Raw genomic sequence first — 19613 nt, 5'->3', positions numbered from 1 at the left:
TTTTTTTTTTTTTTTTTTTTTTTTTTTTTTTTAACGTGCCGGCGGCACGACACCTCAGAAACTTTGTAACGATTTTTCCCGGCATTTTCCGGGTAGTGCGTCCTAATATTTCAACCACGTGAGGTGTTAGGGGTCCTCTTTCACCGCACAAAATTTCGGATAAATCCCCGACCCCACGTAAGTGCCGTCTCCTTGTGAGACCGAGCCAAGGACTGAAGAAATTTTTATTACTGGGCATAGGCATGGATTCAACAGAGTATACGGGAATATTTCCTTATACAATGTCGTTATTTATGTCAGTCAGTTGACCTGGTTTGGTTTCACCATGAGATTCTAAGGAGAGCAGCGTCGACGGTACATTGTAGTTTAATCTTTGTTCCCCTGCTTTCCATCAGCAGTAACGTTTTCTTTTCGACTATAACTAGTGCATTGAGAAGAGGAAATAGAAACCGCTCTAAGGACGGTTTTTATTACAAAACGAATTTTAAATAACTGTGTATTCTCGGTATTATACACTCCTGGAGATTGAAATAAGAACACCGTGAATTCATTGTCCCAGGAAGGGAAAACTTAATTGACACATTCCTGGGGTCAGATACATCACATGATCACACTCACAGAACCACAGGCACATAGACACAGGCAACAGAGCATGCACAATGTCGGCACTGGCACAGTGTATATCCACCTTTCGCAGCAATGCAGGCTGCTATTCTCCCATGGAGACGATCGTAGAGATGCTGGATGTAGTCCTGTGGAACGGCTTGCCATGCGATTTCCACCTGGCGCCTCAGTTGGACCAGCGTTCGTGCAGGACTTGCAGACCGCGTGAGACGACGCTTCATCCAGTCCCAAACATGCTCAATGGGGGACAGATCCGGAGATCTTGCTGGCCAGGGTAGTTGACTTACACCTTCTAGAGCACATTGGGTGGCACGGGATACATGCGGACGTGCATTGTCCTGTTTGAACAGCAAGTTCCCTTGCCGGTCTAGGAATGGTAGAACTATGGGTTCGAAGACAGTTTGGATGTGCCGTGCACTATTCAGTGTCCCCTCGACGATCACCAGAGGTGTACGGCCAGTGTAGGAGATCGCTCCCCAAACCATGATGCCGGGTGTTGGCCCTGTGTGCCTCGGTCGTATGCAGTCCTGATTGTGGCGCTCACCTGCACGGCGCCAAACACGCATACGACCATAATTGGCACCATGGCAGAAGCGACTCTCATCGCTGAAGACGACACGTCTCCATTCGTCCCTCCACTCACGCCTGTCGCGACACCACTAGAGGCAGGCTGCACGATGTTGGGGCGTGAGCAGAAGACGGCCTAACGGTGTGCGGGACCGTAGCCCAGCTTAATGTAGATGGTTGCGAATGGAGAAACAGTGTCCCTAATTTGCTGGGAAGTGGCGGTGCGGTCCCCTACGGCACTGCGTAGGATCCTACGGTCTTGGCGTGCATCTGTGCGTCGCTGCGGTCCGGTCCCAGGTCGACGGGCACGTGCACCTTCCGGCGACCACTGGCGACAACATCGATGTACTGTGGAGACCTCACGCCCCACATGTTGAGCAATTCGGCGGTACGTCCACCCGGCCTCCCGCATGCCCACTATACGCCCTCGATCGAAGTCCGTCAACTGCACATACGGTTCACGTCCACGCTGTCGCGGCATGCTACCAGTGTTAAAGACTGCGATGGAGCTCCGTATGCCACGGCAAACTGGCTCACACTGACGGCGGCGGTGCACAAATGCTGCGCAGCTAGTGCCATTCGACGGCCAACACCGCGGTTCCTGGTGTGTCCGCTGTGCCGTGCGTGTGATCATTGCTTGTACAGCCCTCTCACAGTGTCCGGAGCAAGTATGGTGGGTCTGACACACCGGTGTCAATGTGTTCTTTTTTCCATTTCCAGGAGTGTATTGCATGTCCTTAATTTTGTCCCTAGTTTTGACTCCACCACCGATAAATGGAAACAGACAGATTTCGATGTATCTAAACTTTCAGAAGGCACTTGACACCACTTCCACCTGCAGATTCTTAACGAAGATACGAGCATATGGCATAAGTTTCCAGATATGAGTGGCTCGATGACTTCTTAACTAATAGACGACGAGGTTTCACCGGGGACAAAGGTATTTGTGTGAGTCATCAGGGAAGTGTGACAGGACCGCTATTATTTTCTATATACATAAATGATCTGGCGGACAGTGCGAGCAACAATCAGTGGTTTCCGCTGATGATGATGTAGTTTACGAGATGTCGTCGAACCTGAGTACCTGTAGAGGGATACAAGATGACTTAGACAAAATATGTTACTGATTTTATGAATTGCAAGTAGCTCTAAATGTAGAAAAATGTACGTTAATGCGTATGAATAGGCTTAACAATCCTGTAATGTTTGGATATAGCATAACTAATGTCCTGCCTTACAGTCACGTCGTCTAAATATCAATGTGTAACGTTACAAAGCGATAAGGAATGGAAAGACCATTTAAGGATTGGGGTAGTGAATGAAATTGGTCGTTTCTATTTATTGGAAGAATTTTGGGAAAGTTTGGTTCATGTCTAAAGGGGAGGGCGTATGGGACATAAGTGCGACCTATTCTTGAGTGTTGCTGGAGTCTTAGGGAGCCGTACCAGGTCGAATAAAAGGAAGACATCGAAGCAATTCAGAGGCGGTTAGTAGTTGTATAACCGTGTGGTTCGAAGAACATGCAGTTGTTATGAAGATACTTCGGAAATTCAAATGGAAGTCAATGGAGGGCAGGCGACATTCTAATCGACGAGTACTATTGAGAAAATGTAGAGGACCAGCATTTGAAGCTGACTGCAGAACGATCCTACTAACGCCAACATACGTTTCGCGGAAGGACCACGAAGATACGATTCGAGAAATCTTGGTTCCTAAGAAGGCATTAGTCAGTCGTTGCTTCCTCACTCTGTCTGCGAGTGGAAAAGGAAAGGAAATTAATAGTCGTGGTACAGGGTACCCTACCGCAAGCACCATACGATAACTCGCGGAGTATACATGTAGATGCAGAACATCTGTCGAACATGCAATGAGTCATGGAATGTATTGATAGTGCCAAGCTGTGCTTACCTCTGGCGTTCCAGGCTCTACAAAATACGTGAAGTGTTTTTTTTGTTTAGTTTTGGTTTTTTACATTTTTATGAGGTAAAAATTGAATGCTGTATTTTTGTACTTATATCATCAGAAATAAAACGTAGTGTCTCAGTGTTAATAGGAACATGAAACAAAATACTCTTTTTGTTATTTTGTCGAAAACGGACATTTAGAGATTGTAACACAAGTTCAGCCTTACAAAGAACAAACTAGCAACTAGCCACAGTTAAAAATACTATTTATTTACTCAAATAGTGCAGTTGCCGGTTTCGAACCGACAGGTTCATTATCTTCAGACGACTGTTCACGTTTGTATTACATTTACTTTTGTTTAAACTTGTTGGTGAAACAGAGTACTGCAACAAGTAATTTAAAGAACTGCAAATGTAATAAAAACGTTAACAGCCATAAAAAGACGGACCTGTCGGCTCGAAACGGTATAGGCGCTATATGTCGTTTTCTTTTTTCCAAAAGTCATATCATAAAAACAATCTTATTGGCATTGAGAACGAAGTTTTGTGTAGTATGGTAATTATAGCGTTCTTAAAAAAGTATTCATTTTCTAATTTGTCTCGTTAGTTTTTGTGGTATCGTGGTGTACAACGTAATGCTGTGGCCTTAGAATACACAGATGGAGCAGAATATTATGAGCAACGGCTTAATAGTTTGTTTGCGCGCCTTTTGAACGAAATACATTACTGATTCTGCACATCAGGGATCCGACAGTTGGTTATTAAATTTGTGGTGAGATGTGAATTCAATGTCTAAGCTTAGGTTATGTACTTCTCAAAAATTACGGGCCACTGATTTGCCTACGTGGTGATGGCGTCCGATAGCGACCCGACAGTTTCCATAGGATTTACGTCAAGCGAATTTAATTGCCGAGACATCAATGTGCGTTCGTTGTAATGCTGCTCACACCTCTGCAGCTCGGTTCTGTCTCCAAGACACGGACAATTATACTGCTGAAAAACGACATCGCCATCGAAGAAGACATCAAGCATTAAAGGACGCAGATGGTTCGCAGCTGTCAGCAATTCTTAGAGTACTATCACAAGTGCTATGCAGTCACAAGAGAAAGTCTCCCACAGCATGTTACTGCTTTCACTGCTACCACCACCCTGCATCCGTGACGCGATACACATTTCAAGCCGCCGTTCAACCTCGACGACGGCGTTAACAGAGAAGACCAGTGACCTAGTGTAGCTAAAATGTGATGCACTCGAAGAACCGACACGTTTCTATTGATAGGCTGTCGAATACAGATGGCCTCTTCCTTCTGCAGTCGTAATTGACGATGTCGTTGGGTTAACATGTTAACACATAGAGCTGGTGTGCTGCGGAGCTCCGTGTTCTACAGTGTACGGTAAACAATCTGCTCCAAACACCTGTGCGTGCTCTATCAATTTGCATTTTCAGCAGAAGTGGTACAGAACACTATGTATTCTACTTTAGAGAGCAGGCAAGCCTTCAAATTCCACGTTCTGTGAAGAGTCTTGTACGTCCAACCAAATGGTGCCTACTGGGAGTTTCAGTACCCCTGTACCTTTTTCCATAGATGCTCAAGACAGTAGCAGGTGGACATGTGAGCAGCTTCGCCATTTTTGAAATACTCGTTCACAGGCTCTGCATAATAATAATGGAAAGTCGATCTCAGTGGATTTCCCATTTGCAACCCATATACTCGCCAGGCTTATCTCCCTTCCGTGTATGCTCCACTTATATACTTTCATTACCGCGTCACGTATCCACAACGCCACAAGTTGGCATCCAACGTCATGATTGACAGCCGTCATAACTTTTTGGCTTATCAGTGTATATTGGCAACTTTCTGAATTTAAATCCGTTATATATAAACACAGATAAATTGCTTTTTTTTCCATTTGGCTCTTACAACCTATTCCATTTCCACTCTTCAATTGTGCGTCAGAATTCGTGTGGTACAATAGAATTTAAACAATAGTGACGAAGAAGATTTATATCTCCTGGCATTCACTTTACAGAACGAGGACTTGGGAGCCGTATTTGAGTGTGCATCCTTCCTGCCAATTCCGTGCGCTCACGTGTTTCTCTACTGCTGGGCAGCCAACAGTGTGACTGTTCAGGTAAGTACCAGTGTCAAGCGAGACAAGACACAGATAATTCTCCTTAAGGATCTCCTCACAATATACAAATTGATTAACCATTAAACTGTTAAGATCAGTAGTCGTCAAACTTTTTAGCACAATAGCCTATACTGACATTTCTGGGCAGCACCTAGTGCCGCACGTATACCCGCCAGGGTAGCCAAGAGCACTAAAGGGCGCCGGCCCTGTATCGAATCCACCCGGTGGATTAACGACGGGGGCCGGTATGCTGGAGAGCCTGGGTGTAGTTTTTAAGCGGTTTTCCACACCTTGTTAGGTGAATACTGGGCTGATTCCCACGTTCTGCCTCAGTTACACGACTCACAAGTATTTGAAAACATTCGCACTATTACATGGCTTACACTAGATGCAGACAATTGGGGTACACTAATTCCGTCCTGGGGGGGGGGGGGTTGGGGTTGTGGCACGAAGGGCATCCAACCGCCCTCTGTGACTAACACTGCAAAATCCATAGTAACAAGGCCGACGCCGCGTTGTTGCGGGACAAAGGCCCGAGACAGACAGACAGACCTAATGCCGCACATATACAGGTCTTATTATCAATCAGTGTGTTACGACCCTTCATTATATCGTTACTTGCTCCCCCTATAATTGACTAACTATAGTAAGGATCTGGTAACTTGGCCGCGGTAGCCAAAATTCTGATCGTTAAAAGCCAGCTCATTCAGAATGCGTCATGTTCACTGTTCTCTGTTTCATTGCTGCCACCCTCAGTGACCCCAAAAATTCTGACGCTGTAACTGCCAGAAGTGTTGTTACGTGTGAGCAGATGAAAATTTTTTTCATAAGAATAACTGTACTTTTATTTTAATGCGAGATGATACGTACACACATAAAGATCAGAATAACTTTTGAAACACAAACTTCACACACGAGCATTAAAACAGAGCAGAATTAGTAATGTCTAACATCTTTCCAAAGTAAACAACATGTTATTAATGCAAATTATATTTGAGGATAACAGTATTCCTCATCATAGTTCATGTAGCTGAGTATTAGAAAAATTCTACTACATAAGTTTTATCAGATAAACATACAAAGACAGGAAGATCATAAATACACAAAGGTACACAAACACATAGTGGGATAACACTAGGAAAGGACAGGTTTTATTTTCAGTGTAACATTTGGTACTGCAGTCCAACCCAAAACTTCATTCCATAGATATTTCGTCTTATTTCAACATTAGTTTCCGCCAAAAAAATCCTATCCAAGCATGCTTTTTGTATTTATATGTTCACATATTTCTTACCTCATTATTTATTTTCCATTATCTTAATTCATCATTTATTTCTAAGAAAATCCTAACTAAACCTGTTATCTCTAAACCCTACTGTTTTGTTCATATCGTATTTCAAAATACTTTTTTTGGCCAAACCATATTCTTATAGCTTCTCAATGCATTCCTTCTAATTCATCGCAACTCATTCTCTTACATAGTGTACCCCCTCTTAAGCTAACATAAATCTACTGAGTTCAGATGCTTAACTAAGGGACGAGGCAATGCAGCAGCACAAAACAATTAACACAAACAGTAATGACAAAAATATTGGAAATTGGCAAAGCAAGCTACAGTAAATCTACATTACCAAGCAATGCAACATTACAACTAATATGAGCCAATGTGCAGCAACAAGAAAAATAAGTCACTACTACAACTAGCTTAACAGAGTAATACAAAGTGAAATTCAGTAACACTATGCCTGGCAAACAGCAGCAGCAAATGCAATAACTTATATCTAAACATGACAAAGCTCAAGCAAGAAAAATAGTACACTGAAGACAACAATGCAGATAAGGGAAATGCCTATTCACATCTTAATATCTCTGTAATTAAGGTGGTGCACCACAAAAACTAATTCTACAAAAAATTACCAAGTACTTGAAAAGAAAATTGTATATGCAGTTACTGTTATTAGTCCCTTCTTATTGTTCTTTCCATTCCAAGAGCTCCTTTTTCGAAGAATGTGGACCATAAAATAATTATTTAATAGATTTGTTGACAGAAAGTGTTTACATTAGCAAATGCGTTTAAGTTTATTTTATAAAACCAATGGTGCAACACAGCTGGAAACCAGATATCAAATGAAATAAGCAACCATGAAAGGCAAAGCATAGAAATATCATTCAATAGTCATGTGACATTTCATAAGTTAGTACAAATTTTCTCAACTCTCGTAGAAAGACGCTTGTCATTATCAGGTGTGTAGATATAAGAAACTATCTTTCCAAGTAATGAGCGTGTCATTTTTGCGATGCTTTCTACAAAGGAATGTCAATAGCGAGGATAATGGCCTCTGTTTTTTTGTTTTTTTTTTTTTTTTTGCCTAATGGCTTTATTTTGTGAGGTGACTGTCGCGCAGCTGGGTGCCCACGACCCATTACGTGCAGGTGGTCGCTTAACTGTCTTAACGAAATATTTAAGACATCAGTTTCCGCTACAGTGGCAGTCTCATATAAAAAATTTCACAGGTCAAGAATTTGCGATACAAATCTGTAGAAACAAAATCCTATTGATATAACAGTGTCCAAAAAATTTTCGTTGGCATTGTAATACATTCACGCATTTACATACATTTCATAACTTTTAAAGTACGATTCTTGAATTCCAACAAACTTTTTCACACACCAGAGTCCCTAACCACTACTAATTATTTTTACCTTGTTACACATATACATATTCGTCGACACTTCTTCAATATTTCATTATAAGAAATGCGTAGCATAATCAAATTCCTCATATATGGTAACATCATCTTATTGATCATAAACATACCGCTACAGCATAATACACATAGTCATCGTTATAATAACATCATAACACCTCAGTCAAATTCTCAAAATCGTCGTAGCTTCCTCCAATAATTTCAAAACCTATAAAAATTCTCTGCTCATGTCAAAAGTGTCATCTACCTCAAACGTACTTCAAAAATCATGATCCCATACCAAATACGTCATTCAAAGCTCTCATAGCATCACAATGGTTCCAAAAAAATATGAACAGTTCACAAAGTACAGACAAAATACAATTTCATTAGTCTGAAGTCATCTTAATGTAATTATATCCTCAGGTGTTACAGATTACAGCAATGGAATGAAATGTATCATGGAAAACCTTTGTATCATTGTCCTTCAAATATCTTTAAAAATAAATGTTTTAAGTACAAAATTAATCACTCAAATACGTGTACTGTAGCGCTAAACTGTGCGTCTTGTTGTAAGATAATCTCTGTGGAAGTGTCGTTATCGTCCTCCGAAAGCTAAGTTCTGCAGAAGTCAATGTACTTACCTCATGATAAACAAAAGTGAATTGCTTTGCGTATAGATATCGCAGTTACTACGCTTATTGCCGTGATGAAGTAAGTACTGTACTATAACCTATTGTTGTGCTTCAGAAAAGGCTGTCTCATTGTACCTATACCACAAAGTTACTACTAAAACATGTTTTCCTTTCCAGATGAATTCAGAAAATCTATGCAGATATAAAACAGAAACACCGCAAAAGCACAATGTAAATTGTGTCACACATTAGTAGCGTCGTGATATAATCGTGTAGCTATCAAAGAAACCAAATGCTAAGTCATCTTTAATCTCACAGAAAGTACTTCAAATAAAGAATGTCTTTTCAACTAAACCAAAATGTTGCATTAAAATCTCATTAACAGCGTATGTTCTAAGTATGTAGTCATTACGTAATCGTGCAACTAACAAGCAAGAATGTGCAAATAACAACACTGTGTCGTCTGTTCACTATAACAATGCATTCGTAAATACTGCCTAAATATGTTCCCTAGGTTCTAGACTGGATAGTGAACTTCAAAACATTGTTGATGTTAACAGATTCTAAGTCTGACAAAACATACTAGTAATGAAAAGTGAAAAGTTTTATGGCAAAGAAAAAGTTAAAAAGCAGATTATCTTTCAATAAACGGTTTTACATTTGAAATGTCGTGTAAACCTTTACTCTTCCTACTATGCAGAGCTCCAGCTTCATCGGAATTATCATGTGGTATGTGGTACATCGTAAAGAATGCTCAAATCTTTCTAAAGGTTAGCGTCTATGTTATTTTTCTCTAAGCCAGCCGGCGCACGTGGCTGCCTGCGGTGCGAGTGATTGTCTGTTTCTTTGTTGTCGCGCGTCGTTATTGGGATTTGGAGACCTAACTTCTACAAATTCACCTTGTCGAGAGGGCCTTGCTCTGTTTGCATCCCGCCAGTTCTGATGCAATTCAGGTCCGTCGTTACGATCATATCGTCTGTCGTCATGTCTGTAGATTCCATAGTTACTTTCTTGTCGTTCACGTGGTGGAGAATATCTCCTTGAATCGTAACTGCGCGCTCGTCCGTTGCGTCTTAAGTTTTTCTGCCTCCCTTGATAATAATTATTTTGGTTTCCAAATTGTCTGTTTCTCTGATTGTCTCTATGTTAGTCATTACCGCGGAGAGGTGATGTTTCCCTGTAATTATTACTGCTCTGTCAACGGTTGACATACGGTTGGTGTCTGTTGCAATCACGACGTACGTTGTACGAATAGCCTTGTCGTGTATTATTTCTGTCATCGTGGAAATGTAACAGGTGTGACCTGTAATTGTTGTGCTCCTGTTTTCGCGTTCCGCGATTGTCAGTGTCAATTTCCAGTTCTTGTAACAGTCCCTGAAAAGCTTCAATGTCGTCTTTGCATCGTCCTGCTAAAAAATCTGTCGTAAATGTTCAGGTAGTTTGATTAAGCAAATGTGGATGAGTTCTTAGGGGCTGTATGTGTTTGACAGGTACTGATTCTGGTGCAACATGTCTTCAAAATATTTCACAAGAGTGGAAAATTCAGATTGTTCGAAATGTTTCATCATTATGATGCTATGTTTTACTTGGTCTTCTGTAGCTTGAGACCAATATGCTGAGAGGAAGGCATGAAAAAATTCTCCTTTACTGTGGCAAACGTGAATGACCGATCGAATTCCTACAGCTGGTTCATTCTCTAAGTAGCCACACATAAATTCTAATCTGTGCTCCAATGACCTGTTGAGAGGAAAACAATGAGAGCATTAATGGAGCCACGCTTGTGGATGAATGTCGTTGCCAGAATTCTTAAATGTTTTGAATTTACGTGCAGTAATGAACAGTTTATAGTCAAAATCATCGTATCGGCGAATAGCATATTGGTCATTGTTACGTCCATCTCAAAATTCGGCGCACCTTGCCAATTTCTTTCATGATTTCCGAAATGCCCTGTGTTATTATTTTCTGGGTTTTCCGTATTTCTAAGTTCCTCTTCCAGTGTTGGAGCGCGAGTGTCCTCTGAAATACGTAATTTTTGTATTACCTGCGTCAACTGAACTTCTACTTCCCGGATTTCTCTTTTGTATTGCGTATTAATTTGTTTCTGATTTTGTTTGAATTTCTTAATTTGTTCATACTCTTCTGTGTCAGTGATGGCTACAGGTCTTGTGTCATTCAGATCATCATCTACCTTTGCAGATAAATTAGTGAACTGATCCGAAAGTTCGGCTACTTTACCCGATAGTGAAATTATTTCCTCTGTGTGTTTTTCTGAACCAAGTTTCAGAGTGACCATTTGTGTTGAAATCGAATCTACTGTGTCCTTTAAGTTTTCCTGAGTTCTTGCAAGTTGCGTAACCGAATCGGTGGATGCACCTGAGTCCATTTTAGCTTGCAAGGTGTCGTGATTTTCACGAACAATAGTTTGCAGTTCTTTTATGTATGCTTCGTGATTCTGTAATGCATTTGCATGCCGCGAAAAAACAGGTTGAAAATGCTCTCAAATTTGTGTTTTTACGTCATTACAGATTTTTTGTTATTTCGATTCAATGTTATGTAACTCAGTAGATAAATCTTCACGTGTTTGTTCAAGTGTGGTGTCTAATTTCCGAAGATTTTTTTCCATTGTGTCTAACTGTTCTGTGTTTGTCTCTGGTGTTGTTCCATTGAGTCTAACTTTTGAAGCTTTTACTGTGTTTGTCCCTGATTTTGTTCCATTGTGTCTAACTTTTGAAGATTTTGTTCCATTGTGTCTAACTTTCGAAGCATTTGTCCCATTTGTTGCATTAATTGTAATAACAATGCACTGGTGTCTGAAACATGTTCCTCAGTGATATTCGGCAATGCGTTTGAACCGGCAATATTCGCAATTTGAAAAGCAAAAAATGTGTCTTGACTTATTTGAGAAAACGGTGAGGACGCAAAACCTGAATCTACTGTATTTGCAAGATTGAGACCTGTCATTTCGGATTTCTGAGGCAAGCTGTTGCTGACCGATCGATCGATAATGCTTCCCTGTTCACTAATTGTTTCACTGTCTACACCATTGTTTGCAGCCCGCTCCATTTCACTATGTACAATTATCAATTTACTACTTTGAACATTAGTTAATTCATTACTCGGTGGCGCTAACACAATGCTTTCGTCTTCACTGTCATTTCTCAGTTTACTTTGGAGCCTAGTATTACGTTTTTCACACGCCATTATTGTCACAATATTTCACACGATAACACAGAAAAGCACAATTTGAAGAGCAAAAATAAGAGAACACATTAACGTAGCACTGAAAATATCTCGTAATTGCAAGCGCAGCTGCGAAATACTTGCTGCAAATCTACATGCATGCCACAACTGTTTTACTGTACAACTACTAAGGAAATTCTCTCTATAATTACGCGCTAGCAATATACAAAAGCTACACTAATTACACAAACTACAAGAAAAAATCAGAAGATTCCAGTGAGGTATCCTCAGCTAAGAGTCGACATATGAAACGTCCCCTTAGAAAAATTGTATAAGACTGTGCTCAAACTCACACGCAATAATTTTAGCGCAAAGCAATCTGACTTTCAAAAATCCCTACAAAAGAATGGCCCTGACTAACATTAACCTATACGTTTCACAAATCACTTACCTCACATAAATCTTCGGTACTCGAACTACTGAAATACAGGGAGCGCCACTACTGCCAGCTAAATAAAAGATACAAACTACTGAAGGCGCTAACTACTGATAGGCATAGTTAGCAAATGAAAGATTTTGATAGAGAACAAACAATGTATTTACCTTAATAGTGTTCAAAAGTGATAATATGTATAGCAGTTCATGACATCCATTCCTACAAATTTCAAAACTCCACCTTTTCTCTCCCCACATCCACCACTGCTGGCGGCTCACCTCCAACTGCGCAACGCTACGTGCTGTTAACATCCAGCTGCCGCTGCCCAACACTACAATGGCGAGTATTACAACAATGCCAACCAGCCACTGACTGCACACAGCACAGCCAGTGATTTTTCATACAGAGGCATATGTGGCGTTACCAGTTAAAAAACCTAAACAGCCTACTTACACAGGGTTGGAGTAATCAGATAGTGATACTTAAAGTACCCTCTGCCGCACACCATTTGGTGGCTTGCGGAGTATGACGTAGATGTGTATGTAGATTGGGATACACTTCTGTTATCCTTCACCAGTAGGTATTAAAACACTAATAGCTGTTCCAAATGGAAATGTATATTCGAAACCGCTGAAGAATAAGTAAATAGCACTCACAACTGTTGGTTGTTCCAGATTTCTTCGTCGAATAAAATTATTGGGCAGTTGCTGACAGTGATGAGCCATTAAAATACTTCAAAAGGAAATCAGAGTCTTAAACTGCTAAGCATTTTATCCCTTTCCCCTGTCATAAGCCGCTAGTTTTACTTAGCGCACAACCGAATTCACCAATGTCAATTAAAATTACATGCATCTCAAAATATTACTGTCTCTGTAAGTATTTTTATTACTAAGCGGAAAACTGCACTATTAACAATTCCTGAAGTGGGTTGACGTTTTGGGATTAGGCTGTTAGTTGCTAAACGCATATTATTATAAAATACATGCTGAGAACCGTGGGCCGCACTAAAACGTGACTACGAACTCTTGCGTCCACTGTATTAGACTGTGAGAACACCTATCTCTGTGAAGTTTTATGTTTTCCTTGTATAAGTTTCGTGTTTCGCATTCTGCTGTCAGTGTCTCGGTAAGACGATTAATAACTTACGAACTCGCGAGTAGCAAATTCTGAAAGTGGTAAGGAGGTGGTGTTCAGTGGTAGGGCTCTGAATCAGAAAAAGTTTATTCAAATTTAAACAATCTACTTTATTCACACAACAAAATCTCACAAGCGTAACACATATCTCCAACATTTATAGTAACACTTTAGCAAGAGGTACGACGGAAAAATTCACCAAAAACTAAAATTTACTTTAAACTCTTCCATATTTAATGAAACTGCCAACCAGATCAATTTCGATATAAGGAAAACAACCGATGACAGAATTGAAATAACAAAACATTAAAACAGCAGCTGCTAACAAGAGTACTGTTATGACTTACGGGAAGCTATTGGTTGCAGAATTTAATAGAATAACTAAATGAATCAAGCATAAACTGACCCCTAGAATAATACTTCAGAGCAAACAAGTGGTGCCAGAATTGACACCAATAATCAGTGCAATAAATAAAGGTGCAACTACCCACCAGATTTAGTAATATCGCTTGCACAAAGCAAATGGCGGCATAATATAAAGGAGAAACCAATCCAATCCGTAAACGACCAACTCCTCACCAGATACAGCATTGTCATTTATAGAATACAATTGGATGTAGGGATTAAAACAATAACACATTCAATCAGTGAAAAAGCAAACGGTAACCAGATAGAGTATTATCATTTACAGAAAACAACTGGTTGTAGAATTTAAATTAACAGTCAGTGCAACAAGCAAAAGAGGAACTGCCCACCACATTCAGTATTGTCTCCACAGAATCAAAACACGGCAGAATTTAAAACAGTAACCCACTGAGCTCAAAAAAACAGGGCTGCCAGCCATACAGTCATTTGAAAGGAAAAACTCTGGCGAAAATGTAATTTAATATAACACAGAATATTAAACAGAATGGTAAATATTATTGTGTACAGTTCGCCAAAATATTGGCGCAAGCACGTTTAACAATACCGATCCAGTACGGCCTTCTTTACATAATGAAAAACGATGCAGTACTCACCCTCAGTCGGAGAGTAGTTAATTCCGCCTGTAAAATTGGGACACTCAGGCGGTCACGGAACCTAAGCCAAAACACAAGTTTCTACATCTACATTTATATTCCGCGAGCCACCCGACGGTGTGTGGCGGAGGGCACTTAACATGCCACTGCATGACCTCCCTATCCTGTTCCAGTCGCGTATGGTTCGCGGGAAGAACGACTGCCGGAAAGCCTCCGTGCGCTCTCTAATCTCTCTAATTTTACATTCGTGATCTCCTCAGGAGGTAAAAGTAGGTGGAAGCAATATATTCGTTACCTCATCCACAAACGCACCCTCTCGAAAACTGGACAGCAAGCTACACCGCGATGCAGAGCGCCTCTCTCGCAGAGTCTGCCATTTGAGGTAGCCAAACATCTCAGTAACGCTATCACGCTTACCAAATAACCTTTTGGATCTCTTGATTAAACGGTTTTCCATTCTAACAAGGTTGTTAATTTTGCTCACTCGGCGTTGCTTACGGATAATAAAGGCTTTAGCAGTGAGTGATCCTTCTATTTCTGTATAGGCGCAACTAATTATATGCTGGTCTCGTTTCCGGGATCCATAAATAAACGAAACGAACCGAGGGAATTACGATATCCCCTTACTATAGCATACGAGACACCGATCATAACACATTTACAAACTATACATAGAGAAAAGAGACGACTTTGGTATTGAAGAACTCGTCCACACAAGGTACTATAGCACTAAAGGCCATTACTACAACGTCACAGGCTGGCTTAAGTTAAATGAGAAAGCCAAAATGAACTGTCCGCATTTAACCCAACGCGACTCGACTTAGAAGATCCAATGAAGCCGTCAGGTTAATGACAGACAGTTGGTAGGAAAGCACTTAATAGCTGCTTTGACGTAACTAGTTCACTGACTTCAGTGTGTTTCTGAAATGTTTATGAGGAACAAGGCCTGGACACACACGGGTAGATCACAAAATGACATAAGTATTTTTTCAGTTTTACAAATTAGAAAATGCTTAAAATTATGTTTTGAGAGCAGTATAATTTGTGTCATATTTACTTTACATGCACGCTATAACGATCGTAAGCATAAGTTATCTTTGAAATTGTGCATGGTTAGTTGAAGTTAACAAATAATGCCTTCAAGGCAATGAAGACGCCGCTATCAGCCCCTCATTGAGCTCGAACGATGTCGTGTAGTAGGGACACGAGAAGCTGGCTGTCACTTTTTAGATAGTGCAGAAAAACTTGACATGAATGTAGCCACTGTACATGATTTTTGTCAACGGTGGTCACCAGAACATAAGGTCGCAAGAAAACAGGGCTCCAGACGGCAACGTAGCACTACTGAAAGACCATCATGTTCGGCGTGTGGCTCTGGTGCATCGTTCTGCATCTGCAGCTGTAATATGAGCAACAGTTGGCATCACAGTAACACAACAACCCGACACAAATCGTTTACTTGAAGACAACGCAGGTCCAGACGCTGTCTAACTTCCATTTCACTGACCCCAAACCAGCGCCTTTTGCGACTTCATTGGTGTCAAGCGAGAGTTCATTGGAGAGCAGTGTGTAGGTTTGTTGTGTTTTCCGAAGAAAGATTTTTCTGCTTCGGTGGCAGTGTTGGTGGGCAGTGTGTTGTTTAGAAGCAGGCCAGTTACAAACGACCTGTTTAAGTGCTAGACACACTGAACCAATACCTGTAGTTATGGCCAGAGTTGAGATTTAGTATGGTACCAGAAATACTTTCTTGGTTATCGCACGCATCCCGACTGCAAATTTGTACGTTAGTCAGGTGATTCGACACGTGTTGCCATTCATGAACAGCAGTCTAGGGGTGTTTTTCAACACTATAACGATCGCCCAAGTTCCACTGTTGTAACCCAACTTCCTCTACAGAATCTCGACATGTTGCCTTAGTCTGCTCGATCACCAGATCTGTCATCAGTCGAACGTATATGGGACATCGTCTGACGACAACTCCAGGGTCATCCACAAAAATCATTAAGCGTCACTGTACTGACTAAATAAGTGCCACAGGCATGTAACTCTGAGCCACAAAATAACTTCCGGCACCTGAACAACATAATGCATACATGTTTTTGTGCTTTCTTTCATTATTCTGGCGGTTACACTGGGTTATTAATGTACAAGCATTTCACATTTTCAGTGGCTTATCAAGTGCATACATTAATCAGTGATCTTAAAATTTTAATCACTTAAATATATTACCTAAGCAAATATATTCTCAAATTTCATTACTCTATATTAATTATTTTTTGGTGTTGGGATTTTTTTCGTCAGTATATAATGAAAAGATATTATGCAAAAAAATTCTCTCTTGTACACAGAAAATTTAAAAGTTGCCAAAATCGGACCCATCTAAAGCTCATCAAGATAATACCAAAACTGAAAAAGACGACTTAATCAGAGAGAACATAACATAGTTTCAATATAGGTATAAAATCTTTCAGATGGTAATATACACTGACCCGTTACATTAATGTGACCATCGTCGCTCACTGTGCAGCGCGGACGTCAGTGAGACAGGAAGAGAGACAATGAGGTTATAAAACGTACCGACAGGAATGTGGAGCCATGGCGAATCCAGTTGCGTGGCCTCCTGTGCTAGGTTTCTCTGTTTACGACCCGTGACTCAAACAGCTTCATCAAGGCGGTGCTACAATTTTCTCGACTACCTTTAAATACAAGATGATTGGTGGACGGGGGAGGACGGAAAACTCTCTGGCGATCCGAAAGACGCATGTGCACTGAGAGCTGTGTCACATGTTGCTTTGTGCAGCTGGAAGTTACTATCGTGCCGAGGAAAAGCAAACTGTATCTAGGGGTGGACGTGGTCCTTAAGGACTTGTGTTGATCCAATATCCCCTCTAGAATGAGGAGATCACACAGGGAATGTCACTAAAAACAGTCTCCAGAAAATAGTGCTCCCTTCTTTATGGCAGGGTCTTTGCGTTGAGCCATTTCAGCCCGTACACATCAATGGCCTCTTTCCGATAGAGCATGAAACGTCATTTATCCAAAATGGCCAACTGTCGCCACTCAGTAGACCTTCATATGCGGTACTGGCGTGCGTATACAGCCTTCGTCGGCGATGAACTGAAGTTAGCATGGTTGCATGAACAAGGCACCTTCTGCGGACGCCAGGACGCAGCAGTGTTCGTTGAACGGTTGTTAAGGAGATACTGTTGGTAGCCTCTTGGTTCATCTGGACGGTCAGTTGCTCCACAGTTGCACGTCTGTTCGCCCCTACAGGTCTCCCCAGCTGTCGTTCAACCGTGTCATCTATGGCCCGTGGTGTATTATGGTTCTCTTGGAACCGGTTTTCGAAAGCGCCGTTTAGTCATACACGGCATACTCTAATCACGACGCCCTCGTACAACTTTCAGACTTAACCGTTTCAGAAATGCTTCCACCTCTAGCCCAAAACCCAATGAACGTAAGCTTTTTGACTCAGATAGATCGCTCCGTTCCCCCATTACGATAACGAATGGACTTTATTGTACTTCGCGTCCCCCCTACCACCCCCCCCACCCCCCGACCCCTTTCTCCCGGACACGCTTTATCTACGCTTCACTACCTGTGCTGCGACCCGCCGTTTGTGCGTGGTTACAGCGTGTTGACGTCGAGCATAGCCGGTGTTCACATTAATCTAACTGAACCGTGTAATTTCTTAATGTTTTCTGAGTTGGGGCCAAGAGCCCAGCTATACGACGCCCATGTAGGTTTTCTTTCTTACAGCTTCGTTTTGTGGCTTTTACGAGAAAAGGCTGACCCACTTTCTCTCAACAATTCAGTATCTTAAATGGTGTTCAGGTTCATTTCTCTCCGCCAGTAGCACTCCCACTCTTCACGAGACCTTACGAGTAAGGCCAAAGAATGAAACGTACACATCAAAACAATACTGAACACTCTCTTCTTCGAGACGTTTATCCTAAACTGTAAATCTACGTCTTACTGTACCTCGTGATTCCTTGTGTTTTATAATTGTTGTTTCTCGAACATCAAAGCGTTTACTGGCTTTCTTAAAACTAAAACTTCTGTTCTAAATTGTAGAAATAGCTTTAGTCGTTTTAGATGAGATCCACTTTCTTTGAACAACGTGCTCCACTTTCCTCCTGGAATTCCAGACACTGAGGGCCTACACCAAAGCAATCAGACTTCAAAAAGAAACAGTACGCTGTCTGTTTTAATCACCTGAAGGCGGTCTGATTCACACAACTATGCCCTACATCTAGTTAACCACGTACATTTGGAAAAACTATCTAAACCACACGATTTTTTCATACACATTAGCCTCCTACGACCCTATTCAAGAGTAGTGCTGCTGGCAGCATAGCTGACATTCGGAATGGTCTCACCAGCTCAGCCCGCTTGTACGGGCTCTGTTGTCACTTCAACGTCGACACAGACTATACGCTGGCGTCGAGCATCCTTGATGTGGCGCCCGCTGCTGCTGGCCTGGGGCCTCGAGCAGCATGGAACCTCAAGGCGTTTGTGAATTTTTGAACAACAAATGTTTTGCTGTATAGTGATGTTTTACTGATACTCTCGGGAATCAGACAGGCATCCAGTCACCAAGTCGTGACTGGTCCTCAACTGCCACCCGACGTCTTGTCTTCTCCGGATAGTTACAACATATTTTATGTACTGTGTACAGTAGAAGTGGAGCTCGCAGGCGGCTGCTGTTTGTATTAGTTTGACTATTGACTTTATCATGAAGCAGCATCAATGAGGCAGTGGTTTGGGCCTTTTTTTTTTTTTTTGAGTCATCTGCCTGTTTTGATGCGACCCGCCAAAAATACTTTTCAACGCCAACCTTTTCATCTCAGAGTAGACTCTGCAAACATATGTCCTCAGTTATTTGCTGGAAGTATTCCAATACATGTCTTCCTTTACAATTATTACCCTCTATAGTAGTATGGAAGCTATTCCCTGAAGTCTTTAGAAATGTCCTATCATCTTGTCCCTTCTTCTTACTAGTGTTTTCCTTGTATTTCCTCTCCTCACCGCTTCTGCTGAGAAATTTTCATTCTTTGCCCTATCACTCCACCTTATTTCCAATATTCGTCTGTAACACCACAACCCAAATCATTCGATTGTCTTCTGTTCCGGTTTTCATATAGTCCATTTTCATACCATACAATGCTATGCTCCAAATGTACATTCTCAGAAATTCCTTCCATGTTCGATACTAGTAGACTTCTCTTGGCAATGAATGCCCTTTTAGCCAGAGCTGGTCTTCTCTTTATGCACTCCCTGCTCTGTCCTTCACG

General features: G+C 41.3%; 1 protein-coding gene across 1 annotated transcript in view; it reads left to right on the top strand.

Moving 5' to 3' along the window:
- LOC126285171 (odorant receptor Or2-like) overlaps nucleotides 1–19613 on the top strand; it is a 94951-nt gene that overhangs the window by 61054 nt on the left and 14284 nt on the right. The window contains exon 4 of the mRNA XM_049984481.1: nucleotides 5127–5228. Coding sequence (XP_049840438.1) covers nucleotides 5127–5228 — 102 coding nt within the window. The remainder of the gene's footprint in view (nucleotides 1–5126; nucleotides 5229–19613) is intronic.

The sequence above is a fragment of the Schistocerca gregaria genome, chromosome 8 (assembly GCF_023897955.1).
Source record: "Schistocerca gregaria isolate iqSchGreg1 chromosome 8, iqSchGreg1.2, whole genome shotgun sequence".
In the NCBI taxonomy this organism is placed as follows: Eukaryota; Metazoa; Arthropoda; class Insecta; order Orthoptera; family Acrididae; genus Schistocerca; species Schistocerca gregaria.
Note: the sequence above shows the minus strand (reverse complement) of the source record. Positions and strands in the feature narration are given on the sequence as shown.